This window comes from Puntigrus tetrazona, chromosome 2, assembly GCF_018831695.1.
Source record: "Puntigrus tetrazona isolate hp1 chromosome 2, ASM1883169v1, whole genome shotgun sequence".
NCBI classification, from domain to species: domain Eukaryota; kingdom Metazoa; phylum Chordata; class Actinopteri; order Cypriniformes; family Cyprinidae; genus Puntigrus; species Puntigrus tetrazona.
In genome coordinates, this window is record NC_056700.1 from 17,184,649 (window position 1) to 17,203,342 (window position 18,694).

Sequence of the window (18,694 nt, forward strand, 5' to 3'; positions counted from 1 at the left end):
CCACTGTGCTATTTTTATTGGTATTATTGTTGCATACACAACTGCAAATACAGGCTTCGGTGGGATATATTCTTCTTCTTTAAATAAGCCCTAGGTATGTGTTAAATGCTGTAGGCGGATCTGCACCTCCAGGCAAATTTGGCACTTGGCACCAGATCAGAGTGAGCCAGCCTTAATCATAAAGCCCTCCGGTTCTCATCTGAAAAAGGCCTTTCAAAGCTTTGAAATTGCAGGACAGTTTAAGAGTAGACTGTACCCTGTGGCAGTTAAAAAGGCATAGTTATTATTTAGTGAGGCAACTAAGGGTCTAATGGACTGTTAATCTGAGGCTGATGATACACAGTGCAACTTTCTGAGCAATTTTGCCGGGCCACTTTTTTGAGCACATTTCGAATGAGAATGGGTAACATTTCCTAAAGTCGCCCAGTGTATCATCAGCATAACATAATATCTTTCTAAGCAGTATATTAAAAGAGTATCCAGTGGGAGTTTGATTTCCATTCACAGATGAGCAAAAAGTAGTTTGACTGTTTTCCGAGCCATCTAAAATGTAAACATTTTGTCTTTTTTAAAATATGAAATACATATAAACTGACCCATGTAAGTTTTCGTGCTTGTAAATGTTAAAGACGTTTACCTTTATTTGTTTGCTTTGAGACGCTCTGCTGTTTTATGCAAGGACTATGCGGGCAATTTGTCTCTTCTTTCTGCTTCACTTCACAGCCTCCCTCGGGAGCCCCAGGATTCTCATTGTGCCTTTGGATTCGCAAAGGTCCCAAATGATTTGCGCTAACATTTGACTTGGCACGGCGCAGTTGCCGTATTTTTACAGTGTGATGTATTTATAGTAAATGGGAATGGAAAATACTTTTACTGCATTAGCGTTACGTCCTCTGGAACATGAAATTTCGCTGATGGCAGAGTATTTTCTGTATCATTTTCTCATGCTTTGAAATCACAGTTCTCTCTGCTCTCCTCTCTCTCAGATAGCAGCGGTCCGTCTAAGAGTCTGCATGGAAACTGCAATACTGCTGAGAAAGGAATGAAGTGGTGCAGTTGTTGGGAGGCGGGGGGCAAAGAGAGAAAAGAAAACGAGAGAGAGAGAGAGAGAGAGAGAGAGAGAGAGACAGAGAGAGAGAGAGAGGGACAGAAAAGAGAATGAAGCAGTGGATCGTAGTCACAGGAGAGTTGATTCATGAAGGTTCCCCAGCAGCCATGTTTTGCTCTATGCTGCTGGTTTGATTCTAAAAACATTATAGTGGAGCTCCTGATCCAACCTACTATAAAGCTATATAAATATCTTTCAGCTTCCTCCTTGCCTAAAAGAGATACAAAGGCATTAGATAATTCAAATCTTTAAGCAGGAAAAAAATTGGTAATTCAGTATACAGGACTGGGTTAAAAGAGTTTGTTCCCATACGGTATAATTCTTTAGTTTTTTCCCCTTCACAATATCCATTTGATTGTTAAAAACAGAGAACAATTTAAAATACTGTATCATTGCTGCATTCTTTGACACCTTTAAACAATATATATTTTTGGATTGTGTGCATTTATTTATTTAATTCATTTTTTGTATTTCTCATCATTGTGTTTTTCGTTTATATATCATTGTAAGCACTGGGCATTTGTAAATGAATATAAATAAATAAAAATAAATTATATATGTCTTTATAGTAGTTTAAGTTTTAGTTTAAAATCTAGAAATTCTAATCATTGAATCTATGTTACTATTTATTATACGTATTGTATTTTTCATATAATCATGTATTTATGCATATAAATATAATTGTAATATTGTCTTGCATATCATTGTAAGCACTGCACATATCAAATTAAAATGATTTTAAACTACTATATTATAATATAAATATATAACCAATATAAATAAGAAATATAATTAAAATATATATATATATAAAATATAATTTAAAATAATTGTAATACTATTAATTTAATTTAATTATTATTTGAAAGATCTTTATATCTAATCTTTATATTTGTGCGTTAAGTTATTATTTCTATATGCACTGTGTTTCTCCTATACTCATTATGTATTTGTAATATATCGTTGTAAGCAATGTACATTTGGAACCTAGATAAAATTATCAGTTGAAAAAAAGAATGCTTCATTTTGGATTATTTAAAGTAGCCATCCTTTGCCTTAGCATGGTTTTCAAGCTCTTCTGCAGCACTTATTACAAATGTAGTTCTCTTTCAGATAGCTTTACACTGACCACTCAGTCTGCTTTGTCCCATAAACCCCTGCACGCAGCACAGTTGATGCTTTACTGAATGTGCTTTTATGCATTATTGCTTTGTAAATTCCATCATTTGTGTATTGGAGAGTCCACACCTGGGTCAGCCGAAAGTGTAGCGTTCCTCATTATGTTGCCATGGAAACCAGGTTTAGCACATGGGGGCTACAATCAGATGTTTCAAGGGGGAAAACAGACAAGAGTTTTTGCTTTCAATCATTTTATTATGAAAATCGATTTGCAGATTTATTAGAGAATATTTGCAGGTATATATATATATATATATATATATATATATATATATATATATATATATATATATATATATATTTAGTACGTATTCTCCTTCATTTGGGATGCGTGGGCACAGCATACCATGTCTTAGGAAGACTATTGCTAAAGGACATATCATACACAGTAGTAGCTAATAGCTATAATAATAAAAAAAGAAAAAACTTTTGTAAAATATTGTACAAAAAAGAAAATAATAAAATGCAGAGTTGAAAAGTCACTTCACAGTTTTGTTGCTTGCCCTCATGCTGGCTAAACATCAAGTGGGACCATGCGCAGTTTGATTTATGAAATGGAGGTCGTCATTTACATATGTTTCACAGTACATTCCATTACCCATAGGCATTTAAAGTGCTCACTGTGTAAACCAGATTTAAGATACCAGCTGAAAAAAATGCATGAAGATAATCCAGATGTATACACAAAAGTCCCCTGGGATTCCAACCAAGCACATGAAGAGCTTTCAAAGGAATTATGTCCATGTTCATCCGACAAGAGTCAGTGCAGTGTCGTATTCTTTACATACAATTTACAAATATATACAATCAAATGTGCATGACATGGGTTCAGAAAATGATGTTATAAGCAGAACTGGTGGACACTGGCATTGCGGAGGCAAGTCAAGCGAAAGGACGGCAGGTAGCTGACACTCTACAGAGAGCGCAGACTTCCCATGCATGTAAAATGCAAGGCGCTCTGCAGTTTTCCTCTCGTGCAGCTTGCAGTGGCTCTGATGGTATCAGCAGCGTGACTCATACGCCAGCTGAGTGGGCTTTATAGAGATTGGATACGTAGATTCAGGTATAACGGATTCCAATAGAGTCGCGATAGATGGACTAGGCGTTGTTCTGAATTTAGTAAATTACGAAGTCATAAATCAGCAAACTCTGCAGAGTGATAAAAGGGGGGACTTTTTATCATGATATGACTGCATAAACTACGCAGAGCAAAACCGCTGTCACCAGTAGAGAGGTGGTAAATTATAGCACCATTTTAAGGGGATGAATGTGTTGGTGAGGCATCCAGGGAACTAATATTAAAATATTAATCATCATAATATTAACTGACAGCTGATAAACTATTGCAATGCTTGTCACAGTATATCATTAGTATATATTATAGTCACTGTATACAGGGGGTGGGGTATTATATTCTTCTACTCATTTATAATGCTATTTTTCTACCTGCGCCAAAATAAAATGTATGGTTTTACTCATGTAAAATGTTATCATCCATATGAGTGTTTAATATACCTAGCTTTTTACTATATGATTATAATATGTCACCATAACTGCTTCATTTCTTGCTTAAAGTCTAACAAAGTAAACTATGTGAATTTGGTCTTTTCTGTATTATAGTTTTCTGAAATGTTGTATAAAGCTTTCTTTTATACTCATTTCTGGTGTACCCTGTTCAAAACCTAGGAAACCAGCACAGCATGGATAAATAACATCAGATGTGTAAAGTACAACCTAAAAACATATTAAAGGGGCTCTTTCTCATGTCATTGTACAAAGGCAATCAGCTGGTTAAATAAAAATGTAATGCTATACAATCAAGGCCCTTTTGAAGCATTTCTTTTGTTAAAGGCTGATTTGCGGTGCGATTGCATTCTCTTACCTTCCTATAAGGGTCACTGAGAACACAAAAACTGAATAGTTTCAAGCCAAAATATGGATGGGGGGTTTCATCCTAAAACTCTAATCACTTTAGGTGGCCGTATTATATAGCCTCTATAAATATGGTAGAAGACTTGCTTCCTCAATTTGGTTTTGCTGCCAAAGTACACCTCCTGCAAAATGCATTCATTTCCTGATTGAAGACATTTGTTATTGTCTCATTTAAACAGTTATAAAATATAACATAAACATAACAAAAAGAAGATGGAGATTCTGGCTCACTCCAAATTACTGGGGATGCCAGAAGTGTCTCAATTTTGAGCAACTGCAAAGCAGAGATGACGAGGAGTGCTTGCTGCTTTACATAAACATGTGCGCATCTGCATGAAATATGAAGTATCTATATGCTTTCAGATTTTTGATCTGCCTTGATGTCACTGCATGGAAATAATTTTACAAAGCATTACGTGTGCTGTTAATGTTTAACAAAAAATCATTGTCCTAAATATTGATTGGTATTTTTTAAGATGTAATGACATGCAGAACTAATCATCCAAAGGTTATGAGAACAGATAAAAAGTTGATTCTATACAACCTGTAATAAAATATTAAAGGGTGGTTTGACTATATTGTTATATAATCTTATACTGACGCTACTTGCTCAACATTTGAATAAATATACAAAACAAAAGTTTAAATGTCATTAGTCTTATGTTTGGATATCACAGCTGATATAAAGCCTGACTCTGCTTTAGCTATGCAGGAGCAACCATTTAATAAAAAATATCTGCATCATGAACTCAAAAAGGGCTATTTAGCATGCGATAACAATGCTGTCTGAATGTTTCTGAATGTAATAGAAACAGACAAGGCAATAGGATCAGACCAGTGCTTGTTAAGGCCAAAGACTGATGGTGAAAGATGAAATTTGAGATGTCAGAGTAAAATCCTTGTTATCGGAAATAAGCATGAAATGTCAAATAACACCATTTCCATTCATTTTCCCCTCCTCAGCTCCTTTCCTTTGTTATGTTATCACTCTATCTCTCAGCTTTATCTCACTGTGTCTCTAACAAGCGCTCTACATGACGCTGCATTTCCCCTTTAGCTTGTCAGCCCTGCTTTGCTTCCCAGAACGCTTGCCATCGATGTTCAAACTCATGTTCCTCTTCTTCTCCAAGTTGAGAAGCTCCTGGAAGAGCTCGGTGACGTTGTGGTTAGTCTTAGCCGAGGTCTCCATGAAAGCACACTTCCAGATCTTGGACTGGGCCTCTCCATCTTCGGTCTTCACTTCCCGTTGAGTCTCATCACTCTTGTTTCCCACGAGCATGATGGGGATGTTCTCTACATTGCCTTTGATAGCGAGAATCTGTTGGTATATGGGCTTTAATTCTTCCAGGGATTGCTTACTCGTGATGGAGTAGACCAAGATGAATGCGTGACCCTTGGAGATGGACAGACGCTGCATGGCAGGAAACTGGTGGCTGCCGGTTGTGTCTGTGATCTGAAGGGTGCAGACGCTCTTGTCGCAGCTGATCACCTGCCGGTACGTGTCCTCCACCGTCGGGATATAGGTGTCCCGGAAAGTGCCTTTCACAAAACGGAGCACCAGGGAGCTCTTGCCCACCCCGCCTGCTCCAAACACCACCACGCGGTAGTCGTTGCTCTGCTCGGGCATTTTGGGCCTTCAGCTGCGCCACACACTTTCTAGACCTAATAGAACGAAAAGAAAAGTTTAGTTGATTGTGTAATGTACTATAGCCTATAACAGGGGATTTTGAACATTTTGATTCCAAGTATACCATTAAATATACCCCTTTTTGTTGCACAATCGGTTTTTAATAGAAATGTAGAAATATAGCTTGAAATTTTGAAAAAATATACAGTGTATAGGGACCCTCTTCCTCAAGATGAAATCATTTGATTCATATTGACTCAAAATATACAAATAAATACATTGAATATTTGACAAAAACGTTTACTATTAATTGTATTTTTGTAGAATGGTATTTTCGCATTTCTATAAAAAATGTTACTTTTTACAACCCCCCACACACTTTTAAAAAATTTAAAAAAAAATTATATTTAAAATATGCATTTAAATATTCACAACAGTTTTAATCACATATTCACAACTCCTTTAGCTATTAAATGAGACTAAACAAAAACTACATTTGTATACAAATCTACATAAATATTTGTTAAATAAAAAATAATTAAATACAGAATTAAATACTGTAACTGTAATTAATCTCAGGATTTATGACCAACGTAAATGTGTTAGAAAATTAATAATTATATTTATTAAAAAATGTTCATATTGAAAAGCCTAAGGAAAAATTAATCATGAATGTTTTTCTAAAGATACTTTTTTTCACAAATCCTCTAGCATCCACTTTTACATTGTAAAATGCTAACATACATTGTTAAGCATGACATACAGGACATGGCAAGCAATATTTTTTTTAGCAATCACCAAATATGTTGTTGAATGCTTGGTTCTATTTCTCACAATAACCGCACCTACAACTCTTAAAAATAAATAAATAAATACAATAAAATAACATTTGTACATTAACCCCTATTCACATTTATTGTTATTTGAGTGTAATTCTATCACATCACATGAACAGTGTATTCAGAAAAATCCTATTTAAATCCATCATGCTTTAAACATTTAACATGATCATAATTTATTTACTGGATATTTATCTAATTCCAAATTACAGGATCCACAAACACATTTAAATGTTTTGCTTCTAGACAGGACTCAAGTGGCTTTTCTAAAGAGAGAGACATGAGCCTTGTCATCCATCAAGCTATTATGAAATCACAATGCAACTCATCGTAATGTATCTGTGCTTTGCCCTCAGACACTCTCTTGCTTTCGCTGCAGTTTATAGCAGTGCATTATTTATTGCCTTAGAGCCAAAACAATCATTCTAAACAGTTTTCTGCTCCTGAGCACACTAGCATCCTGACTGAAGCACTATGAGAGTAAGAGAGGTTTCAGATTTTTATTTTTTTAATAAGCTTTTATATGTGCAATTTAACGTGCTCATGAATAATTTAGTGAAGACACAGACCATATCCATCAGTGTCAGAGAACCACAAACATAGAACTCACATCGAATCGTGTATAGATTATGCAGAAGCAAGCAAGAACACAATTTCCAGGCTTTATACCAATTTCAACCTCAGTAATCAATACCTCAATTTCACACCAGCAGGCAAGGCATGCTGAAATACACCTCTCATGAAACTACTATACTTCTATCGAAGTTTCTGCTGAACTACCATCAAAAAGTACAGATTAACCTGACCTGCACACATCTACTATTCATATGATGGCAGACATGGCAGATATTATATGTGCCAGAAACCTTGAGCAGATTATAAAACAGCTGTTTTTTGTAGCAAATTATTTTGTATTCGGAGCAGAGTTGTGATTGTTTATTTCATTAGTGCTGTTAATTTTGCCACAATTTACTATGTCCGTTCTATTCTCCATGCTAGTCTTTTTAAACTGATGTATGTGCACTTACAAAAATACACTTTAATTGGCATCTAATATTTTTATATCTAATATTTTACCCAAATATGTTTAATTCACAGAAGATTTGAAGAAACTTTGCATTCCATCACTTGCTTAACTTTGGATCATCTGCAGTGAATGGGTGCCATCAAAATGAGATCCCGAACAACTGACAAAAACAATAAACCCAATTAATCCACATCAATTTACATCTTGTGAAGTTAAAAGTGGAGTGTTTGTAAGAAACATATCCATAATTAAAAAAAGACATTTTTTTTTTTTTTTTTTTTTGTAATGTTTTGATGTTATAATAATTTTAAGATAATCATTTAGACATGCAAAAAAATTTGCAAAAAAAAAAAAAAAAAAAAAAAATATATATATATATATATATATATATATATATATATATATATATATATATATATATATATATATATATATATATATATATATATATATATATATATATATATATATTCTGAAAAAGGGAGTGGGGAGTACCAGCTCATTTGCCTTTAAAAAGACAGGCCCGAAAATCAGCCTGTTTCTGCTTCCACTCAAAACAGGCATTTTCAAAATGATATCATGAATGATCTGTGAGGCATTTTGAGCTGAAACTTCACAGACACATTCTGGGGACACCACAGTCTTAAATTACATCTTGTAAAAAGTTCCTAATATGTCTCCTTTAATGCAAAATACAGTGTTTTGAAATTTGGCCAGCTTGTTAAAAGTAATGACTTTGTTTGTGAAAAACGTTCTGGGAAAAACTTTTTTTCTTTTCTTTTCTTTGCTCTGAAAATAAAAAATACAACTATGTGAAATCAACAATGTCTCTCAAAGCTGGCTTGCTTCATATTTTCACCCAGCATTATGACACCCGGGCTTGCACTCAGGGCTTAGAGCGCAGCGACATGCTTGGCAGGGTGCAGCAATCCCAACAGCAGTCAAGCTCTCATCTGAGAGAAGCCCTGGTGCCTCTCTCCCTCCCTCGCTCACACTCTGCGCGCTGTCAAATCAATGAGCAGAGGACACTGAGCCTTTGATCAATGCTAGTGTCTGCGGATTTCAGGCCTCTGACAAGCTGGTGCCCCCCTCTCGCCCCTCTTAAGGTGTCACACTTGTTTCTGAGATGTGATTGATGTCAATCTCCCTTGGAGTGCTGTGTTATCTATTCTATAAGTCCCTCACGGAAAGGGCCGGAGAGCCGCCGAGCTTATTAATGCTGTTACAGCGTCTCGCAACTCCAGCCAAACTCTATTATAGATTAAGTTTGGCACGAGGAGAGATTATAATGCATGTCCCTCATTCAAGGTTCTCCCAAGCTCGCTCACAGCAATGTGCTGATGCTGCCAGATTTGGGAATGACCTTGCTTTTACCGAAGTGAATGTGGAATATATCACTCAGACATTAGGATTCGAAAGGTAATGTTTGCTGAATAGCACACGGGCGCTGTGCCATATGCTCTTAAACAATCACAGTAAATGGAAGCGAGGGCTCAGTATGCTGGCGGTTCTGTTTGCAAACCACACACTCCAGAGCCATGCAGACAGAAGTCAGAAACAACAGCATATAGACAAATGACCCTATTTGCTTTCTGTGCTTATTGTGAGCGAATCATTGGTGCATGTTATTCCAAACAAATTAAAAGTTATTCGCAGCCTTGAATCAATATGTAATAATTTGCTGTTGTTTTGAACGACTTTCCTTTTCTGCTGATATCATTCTGCTGCATAATGTTTATTAATGACTAAGGAGTTATTTAGGAGCTATTTCAATAAACCGACATTCGTTCTGGGCAATTGGTCAGGTTTGCCTTCTTGTAGTTAGATGCTGTGACTACACTTTTTAGATACAAAAAGTATCTTCTTAGCTGATGTCATTAAATCTGTGGGAATTTATTGTTATTATTATTAGGGTGTGAACTCGTTCATTTGAATTTAGTTGTAACTGAAGTAGCAAGCAGGATTCAGAATTGCAGTTTGTAAAGAAGAAAAGTGTAATAAAGTAGAATTAAAACAAACTAAAATTTGTTTTTATTTTCAGTAGGAATTATAATCTTGACAACCAACCACTGACTTTTTCTTTTAAACCGTTTTTTTTTTTACAAAATAACTATTTTTTGTTATTAATCAGACATGCAGTATAATTGTGACGTTCCATAAAACAAACACTTACAAACATTTTATTTTTTTTTAGAATTTTTTCATTCACTCAGAGCTGTGTTACACACTGCATGAAGGGTCATTTTGAAAAATGATAATAATTAATTTTTCTACTTGCTGATTCTGTGGAATTTGGAATTATGAAGTCTGTTAGCAATTTCTGAGTAAAAACTTTGTTTCCACACTATTTTTTTTTTCAGTGAAATGGACAGACAGATGCATCTAGCTGTTTTTGAAGCGTGTGAACAGCTCTTAAAGTGAATCACTGCATTGGATTCCACAGGACGCCCATCAGGCCGAGTCCATTAGCCTGAGTCTGCTCTAATCTGAGTGAGAAGCTTTGCAGCATAATATACTGTCTAAAGAGCTGCTTTCTCTTTATCAGTCAAACCAGGCTTTCACTCTGCCATAAATGGCAGTTCCATTGTCATATCCCCATGGATACCAATATTCTATTGAAGAAAAAAGGATTTTGGTTCAGAAATTACTCTTATTTTGTAGGAATCGGATATGCCTCGCTCTGTTGCACATTAAAGACACTGGCAGGAGATAGAGAAGCATCTGCATGCGCGCATTAGTGTTCACAATGAGTCTGAGACCAATGGAAGCGTTCCGGGAAATCAAACTTGGGTATAAGTGCTGGTTACTGCATGTGCAAACTAAAAAAGAGAAAGGCAGAGTGGGATGAAAAAGAAAGGTATAAGTAATTGCATGACTTAGTATTATGTCATTATCTATTCTTGTGGTGCAAATAAAAGCTAAGCAGATGGGGTTTTGTAACTGTGATCAAAATTTATATTTCTAAACAATACCCAAGTCAAACAACAAGAAAAAAATCAATGAGTATATATAAGAAGAAATTTAGAGATTTTTTGAAATTACAATTTTGCTATCATTTATTCACTCTCTTGTCCTTGACTTTTCTTCTATAAATTCTGTATTTATATATTACAGTTTTTTGTTGTTTCTTTCTTTTTACTAAAAAAATAAAAAGGTAATTGTTATCATTTCCACAAGAAAGAAAAACCTGAATCATGAAATAAAAAGCAATTACCATTTTTATAATTCTGTGCTGAGGAAAAACAGTATTGTGAGATGTACATTTTTTTGTTTTTTGTCTTTTAATCTAGATATAACGTCACAAAAAAAGAGAGTCATACAGGTTTGGAAATACATAAAGGTGAATAAATGAAGAGTTCAGGTGCAAAAGCTTCCAAGTACATCTGACGTGATGGCTTTTGGAGGCTTTTGCATCAGAACTCTTCAAATACTGACAAAATTTCAAATTAATTTTTTTAACTCAAAATTTTGTTTAAATGCAAAATGCCCAGCACTCTACAAAGATATTATTATCAAGAAATCACTGCCGGGTATTTATGCCACATATGTGTTCTTGTGTATCATACAGTGCTATACAGTATAGCAGCTACAAATTTTGGCTCTTAAGGTGAGCAGGGCTACAACCTATAAATACCCCATATACCATCTGCCATCTCTCTGCGCCAAATGTTGCTGGATTAGCCCAGACTCACTCACTCAGCTGTGCAGGGGCATGAGAAAATGCTGTCTAGATCTAAAAAAGTTAATAAATACTAGCCAGACTAAATCTAACAAATCTGACATGCTAGATTTCAAAGGAATAACGCACCTAAAAAAAATTACTCTGTTGTCTGTCAGCTGCTTTTCATTAGACAACTCAATGTGTAAAATAACACTGGAACCGAAATTGATTGTAAAAGCAAAAAAAAAAAAAAAAAAAACCACTTTTTTTGTATAACACAGAAGAAGTCATACAGGAACGACACGGAACAATCACTGAAACCTTTAAAAACATCCCTATAATAATAATAATAATAATAAAGGATTTTATTCTGCATAAAACACCTCTGCACAATAAAGAAAGTAACCATTTAAAAGTAACAATAAGCAACTGTCAATAAAGTCACAATATACCTGACACCATAATGGTACTCTCCAACCTCATGAACTCAGAACAAATGACTATACATGACAGCTTCAGCTGACTGGCTAATTGCTCTGTTGCATTTTACCTTACCATGTGTGTTCTGCAGTTTTACTGTGTCCCTGCCAGCATTGCAAGAAACATCTCTCTTGCTCTTGTCGATCAGTCCGTCAAACAGATTGCTCCTCTGTGGACTGGGCTTAGAGGCTAATCATTGCGCTTTACCTCGTCTGCCTGTTGGATGTGCTTCCAGTGACCCAATTCAAAGGATTTAATACTCCCAGCATGCACCCATGCCACAAAGCAAAGCTCCTGTGATACGAGGATGCAGCTGAGGGACAGAGTGCATGAAGGTCTGATATAATAGTTAAGATATCATGTCAGATCTTCGAACTAGATAAAGCATTTACTTTGGAGATGATAGAAAGTGTTGTTTTTTGCTTATTTGAGAGGCTCTATGCTCGATCGCTTATACCGCCCACGCACCGGCATACAACTTGCATCTTGAAACTTTAATACTGAGATTTACACTTAAACATACGCTCTTACAATGCCTTAAGGTGTAAGTAGCTAAATCAAATGCATGGATTGTCCTCCATCAATAAACTTGATTTATTTACTATCGTTTGCAAATGGCCGGAGAACTTGAACATGCATGTGGCTATTGGCTAGTCTGGTCGCTCAGTACTTTTTCTCTATTAGCAGCTGCACTTTGAATTAATTGTTAATAACATTGCAGCTCTCTAGGCAGGAATTTTCTCGGCTTAACTGGTGAGGTTAAGTGGGTGGTAAATGTCTATGAGTTTATATCCTTAATCAGTTAATCTCAGATGAGCATGCTTATTAAATTCATCATGAACATTTCATACATTTTAAGGATAATTGCAGTCTTTATGAGTGTGAAACAGTCACATAGCTTGATCTCTCCCCCTCGGGCAACATTTGTCTTCCAGGTAAACTTTTAATATATTTAAAGGAAAAAAACTAATTAGTTAAAACAGACTTAGACAGATTTCAAAATTAGGGTGTAAATCAGAAGATATGATCTGACATTGATATTTTAGCAAGTCATATTTGGTGATACCTTAAAATGTGCTGTGATAGGTTTGCGTTTTGATCAGATTCAGGGGTCTGCATTTGATATAATTACTATTATGTGACTTTTTCACACAAGCATTTACATAACTCGCAAAAAGAAAACAAAACTCAGATATTCACACACAAAAATACTTACTCCACTCCAGTAGAAAAAAACATGCATTTATGTAGAAAATAAAATATATATATATATATAAAAAACAACACATTTAAAAAAATGTATAAAATATTTGATGGCAGCTCAGTAAAAATGTATTTGTGTCAGAATGTGGTTAACATGAGAGTGACAATTATTACTGTTTTCTCTGAAAACAACCATTAATTTCCTTGTTTAAATCAAGTAACATTAGTTTATTTGGTTATACATTCTGCATCTGTCAAGGAGTGCGCAACAGAAGCAGAGCCTCATGGTACTGGACTAAAAAAAGAAAACATCTTGTCAAACTGCAATCCAGGCCCGGGCCCAGGTTCTTAAATGCCCTGCTCACTAGGCTCTTGCAGGGCTGTCTCCGCCTGAACACAAACTTTTTAGGAGAAGCAGAGACCAGTCTGTCACTATAGATTTCTAAGAGAGAAGAACAAGCCAAATATAAAGTCAACCCACCAGGATAACACCTGACCCCCTTTAATACAGCAGTACACTCTTAAAGGTACAGCTAGTACACTATAGTGCAATATTTGAGGGGACATCTATAATCGACATTATAAAGCACAATGGCTAACTTGGTTCACGTTTGTCTTATTAACCAATCAAATTACAGCCTAGACAGCACTGAATTACAGGAAGTAAATGCCGTTTATAGACACCATTGGAATAAATGATAAGTGACATAAACTAAATCCCACCTGTCACAAAAAGTAAGTGACTTCTCTTTCAATCCAAATTTCTTGTTTAGTGTAAAACATGCTAAAGATTAGCCGATAGGCTGTCAATCATCACATGATAAGCTGTTGCCTCTAAAAGGCTGTATATTTAACCGAGTGAAGCCTCTCTTCCACTGACATAAATTCAACAACAAAAAAGGCCTCTGGTGTCCTTTCTCCTATAGGAGAAATGGAAACCATTAGCTTTAGTCTTTACACGTTCTTGGCTAAAGGTTCTTTAGTTGCAAGTTGGAGCTAATCTCTGCAGTCCAGAGTTGAGGAGCCCTGGGACACATCCTAAGTTTTTGTTTATCTTTTATTTGTCCCAATAGTTTTGGGCTTCATAGTGACATCTGCTGGCAAGGATGCATTAAGCTTGTGAAATACAAAAGTCTTTTGTTCCTTTCCTTTATTTGTGTTTACGTTCTCATACTACAAACATAAAAAAAACAGACAAAATAATATACCATCAATTAACAACACTTGAGATCACAGCAAATCTGTCTTTAAAGGTGCGTAAGGTACTGTTAAAATCAGTTTCCCAATGGAGAAGTGAAACAACCATAACCCAACTGTTGCGCTCTTTTGCATGAAAGGATGTCAACATGACCGTGTCCATGAGAGGAGACCCCTTATATTGAAAACCTAGATTTTTTTATTTTCTAGAAATTAGATTTGGTCAAACTTGTCATCTTATGTTATTGTAGCCTGCATAACCTACAGAGCATTTTTCAAACGCACATTTATTTATCTGCAAAACTTTTTAATAAGCAAATAATGTGCGCCTTTAAATCCCATTATAGGCCAGACGAGGTGAGGATGTCTAAAAGGCTTTGAATATTACTACTATTACTACTTCTGTTACTAATAAAAGCATAGGCTACTGGAAAAGTGCTTCGCCCCTTTTCTCATTCAGCTCGTTCCAGCATTCTATTATTGCCTCTGGTGCAATACTAAAAACTGATGCACGTCTGTGAATTAGTCTCCATATAAATTGCTGCATTAGATTCCATTATGAGCGCAGCCTGCATCATCTTCCGCAACAAGACTACCACGAGGGTCATGTATTGGCTCTATACGATGATATATTATTATACTAATGCACCCAATACGACGTCAGCAGCGCGCGGATCCTCTTTCTCGATGTTCACGTTGCAAAACCAAATCAAGACTCTTTAGCCCACCACACATGCATCCGTTTAGACGCCCCCAAAAAAGCCTTTTTAAATGATGCAAAGTGACATGAATCTGAAAATATTTCCAATGAAACGGATGGCCGACCCCGTGCACGCGCCGGCTTACTGTTAGTAGCGCACATACATTTACGAAACACTGAAAATGTATATGCTATGTAAAAGCCCTAGCGCGTGGAAATCCCCACGGTCTCTCTCAGACCGCAGGCAGTTTGCACCAGTGTATCTTACACATTTCATACCATCACGGGGCCGGTTGTCGGACACAGCAGGAGTAAACTATGAGTTCAGCATCACCATATCATACGCAGCTCGTTTCATTCATAAAGAAGCGACTCTCCATAGCGCCGGTGGTGCGGCGATTCACATGCCTGCTTGTGTCTCGCGTCAAGCCAGCTTTTGTTTAGAACCGCGTTTAACATTTTTGGTTTTCGTTACTGTTTTTTTATCACAGCAAATGCCATCGTGACAGTTATGGTCAGTGCCGCTAACGATTTCCACACGAAACAGAAAACGCTGCAAGTACTCAGCAGTCAAAGTCTTGACTGAAATCTGTGTAACGCTTGTCCGGGTCGCTTATGCTGTGCTCTATAAAAACATAGATAAATAAATAAAAAAGACACAGTATGCCAAAGGCGCTACATCAATGAATTAATTTCATACGTCGGCGCGCGATTCGACTCACCTACCTGAACTTAACGTATCCCGCGTGACTAATCTTTGACTGACAGGACAGATGAATGGCAGCCTGCGCTAATAAGGTACTAAAGCATTTTAGACTAATAATGAAGACGTGATAGAGTCCAATCTCAACGGCAGTCCTCTCTCTCCCTCTCTCTGTATCGCACTCACTCACACACACACTCTCTCTCTCACACACACACACACACACACACACACACACACACAAACACACACACACCCTCCTCCTCAGAACCTCCACTTGCTTCAGATAGAAGGTGGGTGATTTTTAACATATTGCCTACAGGAGGTGGACAAAACAGCACCTACCAGTGCAGTCTCTCAGTTTACTGACTTCAAATGCAAACCACAAAGCTAAATTCAGTACAATTAAATATGAAATTATTTGACATTTTATGCACTGAAACTCAAAATGTTATATAGAGGTTTTGGAAAAATAAAAAGGCAAAATAAATCAGTTTAAATGATTTAAAAATGTAAATAAATACAATCCAAGATTAAAATAAATAAAAGTAAAAATATTAAAATAAATGCGTTTATAGATAAATTGTAAAAATAATAAATACAAGCTAAATAAAAATTATACATGCAAATAAGTTAAAAATACATTTTAATGAATACATTTAAATGACATTTAACTAAATTAAATCTACAAAAACATTTTTACAGATAAACATACAGTATATAAATTAACTTAAATGTGTTAATTCTAAAATGAATTTAAGCAGAAAATTACTTATATATATTTAAAAAAATAAAAACATTTTAACACTGAAGATGTAAATATTAAATGTAAATAAACATTCAAAAGGTAATTGGAGTGCCAAAACTTAAAAATGAAAAGACAATTGACAAATTATGACAGAACCACTTTTAAGGTGCTTCAAAAACTCTGTACTCAAGATATTATCAATATTTTTATTGTTTTATTAAAAAGAAGTTTTCCAGAGGACTCTAAGGAAAAAACTCTAAGGAATGCCTAAATGTTGTCTCAAGTACTTTTTTAATTTTTACAGTGTTTTGTGCTCCATCTCTCTGAGTCTTGAGGTGCTTTGGCTGTAACAAGACAGACAGAACAATGTTAGTTCCTGTCACAGTCAGAATCTTTGAGTTAAATCTCAGCAGAGTACCTTGCAGCAATTCAGTTTTCTTCATCTGGCAGCTGGAACTGGGAACAATGGCCAATCAAAATCTCAGTTTTATACAATAATATTTCAAAGGGCACATCAAAGGTCCTGTAAATGTAACCGTCAGAATATTGTGTATAATACTTATTACAGATATCAAAGAGGAGTATCAAACAAAGACCTCGCCAAGTAAAGAACTCAGATCAGTAAGCATTAAATCTGTATAAACTAACACTGGGACTTCATTAAACATGCATAGTCTTTTTGTGTGGAGAGATGGAGGCGGTAGACAACCAAATATAATCACAATAGACAGGCTGGGGTGTACAGTTTGATAATAGCTTGCAGGAAGCAGGAGGCCACGCCGCAAGCAGCGCGTGGATATTAGTCACCTCATAATAATGTCTGGCTTTATATTCAATACTCTCCCATGCCTTGCAAATAAAAAGAAATTAAATTGTGAAAAGCCATGTCAAATACTAAGCAACAGAAAATCTGGTTAGGCTTTGGAGTGGATGGTTTAAGTAGGAGATTTGCTTATTTCTAAGAGATATCCAGACGCTTATATTCTACAGCGGGCAAAGGGTTTTTTATGCATTCAAGATTTTCTCTACAGTAGAACGTTATGAACTAATTAAAGATTCTGATTAATTATCGGTCTTGACAGATTTCATCAGGTGTCAGATTTAATCAGCGGTTCAGTTTGTCTCCCTCTTCCTGTAAGAATAAGTACTACATTGTCAAAAAACGGATAGACATTATATTAGGAAACGGAGAAAAGGCAACACCATTTAAATATGAATGCTTTTACTTCAAGGTGTTGTGCAGCTTTCTCCCTTGCTATTATCCCTCGCCTGGGCCATTATCTCAAAATGTCAAAAGACAATAAATACTGATCCTGCTCAGAGTGTTGCAAAGTCTTGTTTAAACGAATAAAATGCTTCAACATTATCACCGTGGCTCGTATCTCAGTGAAAACACAGTTTGCAGCTGTAACAGGTGCACTGAGAATGCCATCTCCGCTACCATTCACACAGTCCTACAATAAAAACGTAACCCGAGAGCAGTGTTCCACTACAGCTCAGCTTTTAACATGATTAAACAATCAGACAGGGCTTCACGCCCTTGTTTACTTCTTGCTCGGAGTCCCAGTGGTTCGCTTGAACTCCCACTTGCACTACAACTGTTGCCTTCCTTGAACAAATATTGCATATACTCAGTGTCATTGCCTAATTACACACTGTACACACTCTGTGTTATGGCAGATACTTGACCTCTGTATTTGCACATATACTGTCGCATATTAATTAGTAAAGATATGTTCTATGAAGATATTTTGTAAGCTTCCTACTGTAAATACATCAAAACTTAATTTTTCACCAGTAATATCCATTGCTAAGAACTTCATTTGTGATTTTCTCAATATTTGTATTTATTCTTTATATTTTATTGCATCGTCAGATTCCCAATTTTCGAATAGTTCTATCTTGGCCAAATATTGTCATATCCTAACAAATTATGCATCAGTGGAAAGCTTTTAAAATATTGACCATAATGCCTGGTTTTGTGGTCGAGGCTCATATATGGGTCAGACACACATACTAATTATATTTTATATAGTTCTCCTTGTTTTTATTAATGCTGCAAGGGAACAATGTTTTGAAGTAGTACTGTAATGCTATGCTATCCAATTTATGAGTTATGCTATCCAGAATCTTGAACAGCTAATGTATGAACAAAACAGTATTATTTGAAGCACTGCAAATATTTACTGTATGTTGAAGGGAAAAGGTGCACAGACTCAAAGTAATTTATTACTTGTTCATCAGTTGGAACATCAAATGACCAAAATCACCACTCAATATAAACATCAAC

General features: G+C 35.8%; 1 protein-coding gene across 1 annotated transcript; it reads right to left on the reverse strand.

Annotated features, from left to right (window-relative positions):
* Nucleotides 1-2,571: 2,571 nt before the first annotated feature.
* On the reverse strand, nt 2,572-15,879 carry diras1b (DIRAS family, GTP-binding RAS-like 1b). The gene is made up of 2 exons (XM_043254872.1): nt 15,680-15,879; nt 2,572-5,881 (listed from the first exon to the last, which is right to left on the reverse strand). Exon 2 carries the CDS (start codon nt 5,844-5,846, stop codon nt 5,250-5,252), a length of 597 nt encoding a protein of 198 aa, XP_043110807.1. The 5' UTR covers nt 5,847-5,881; nt 15,680-15,879; the 3' UTR covers nt 2,572-5,249.
* Nucleotides 15,880-18,694: the final 2,815 nt, after the last annotated feature.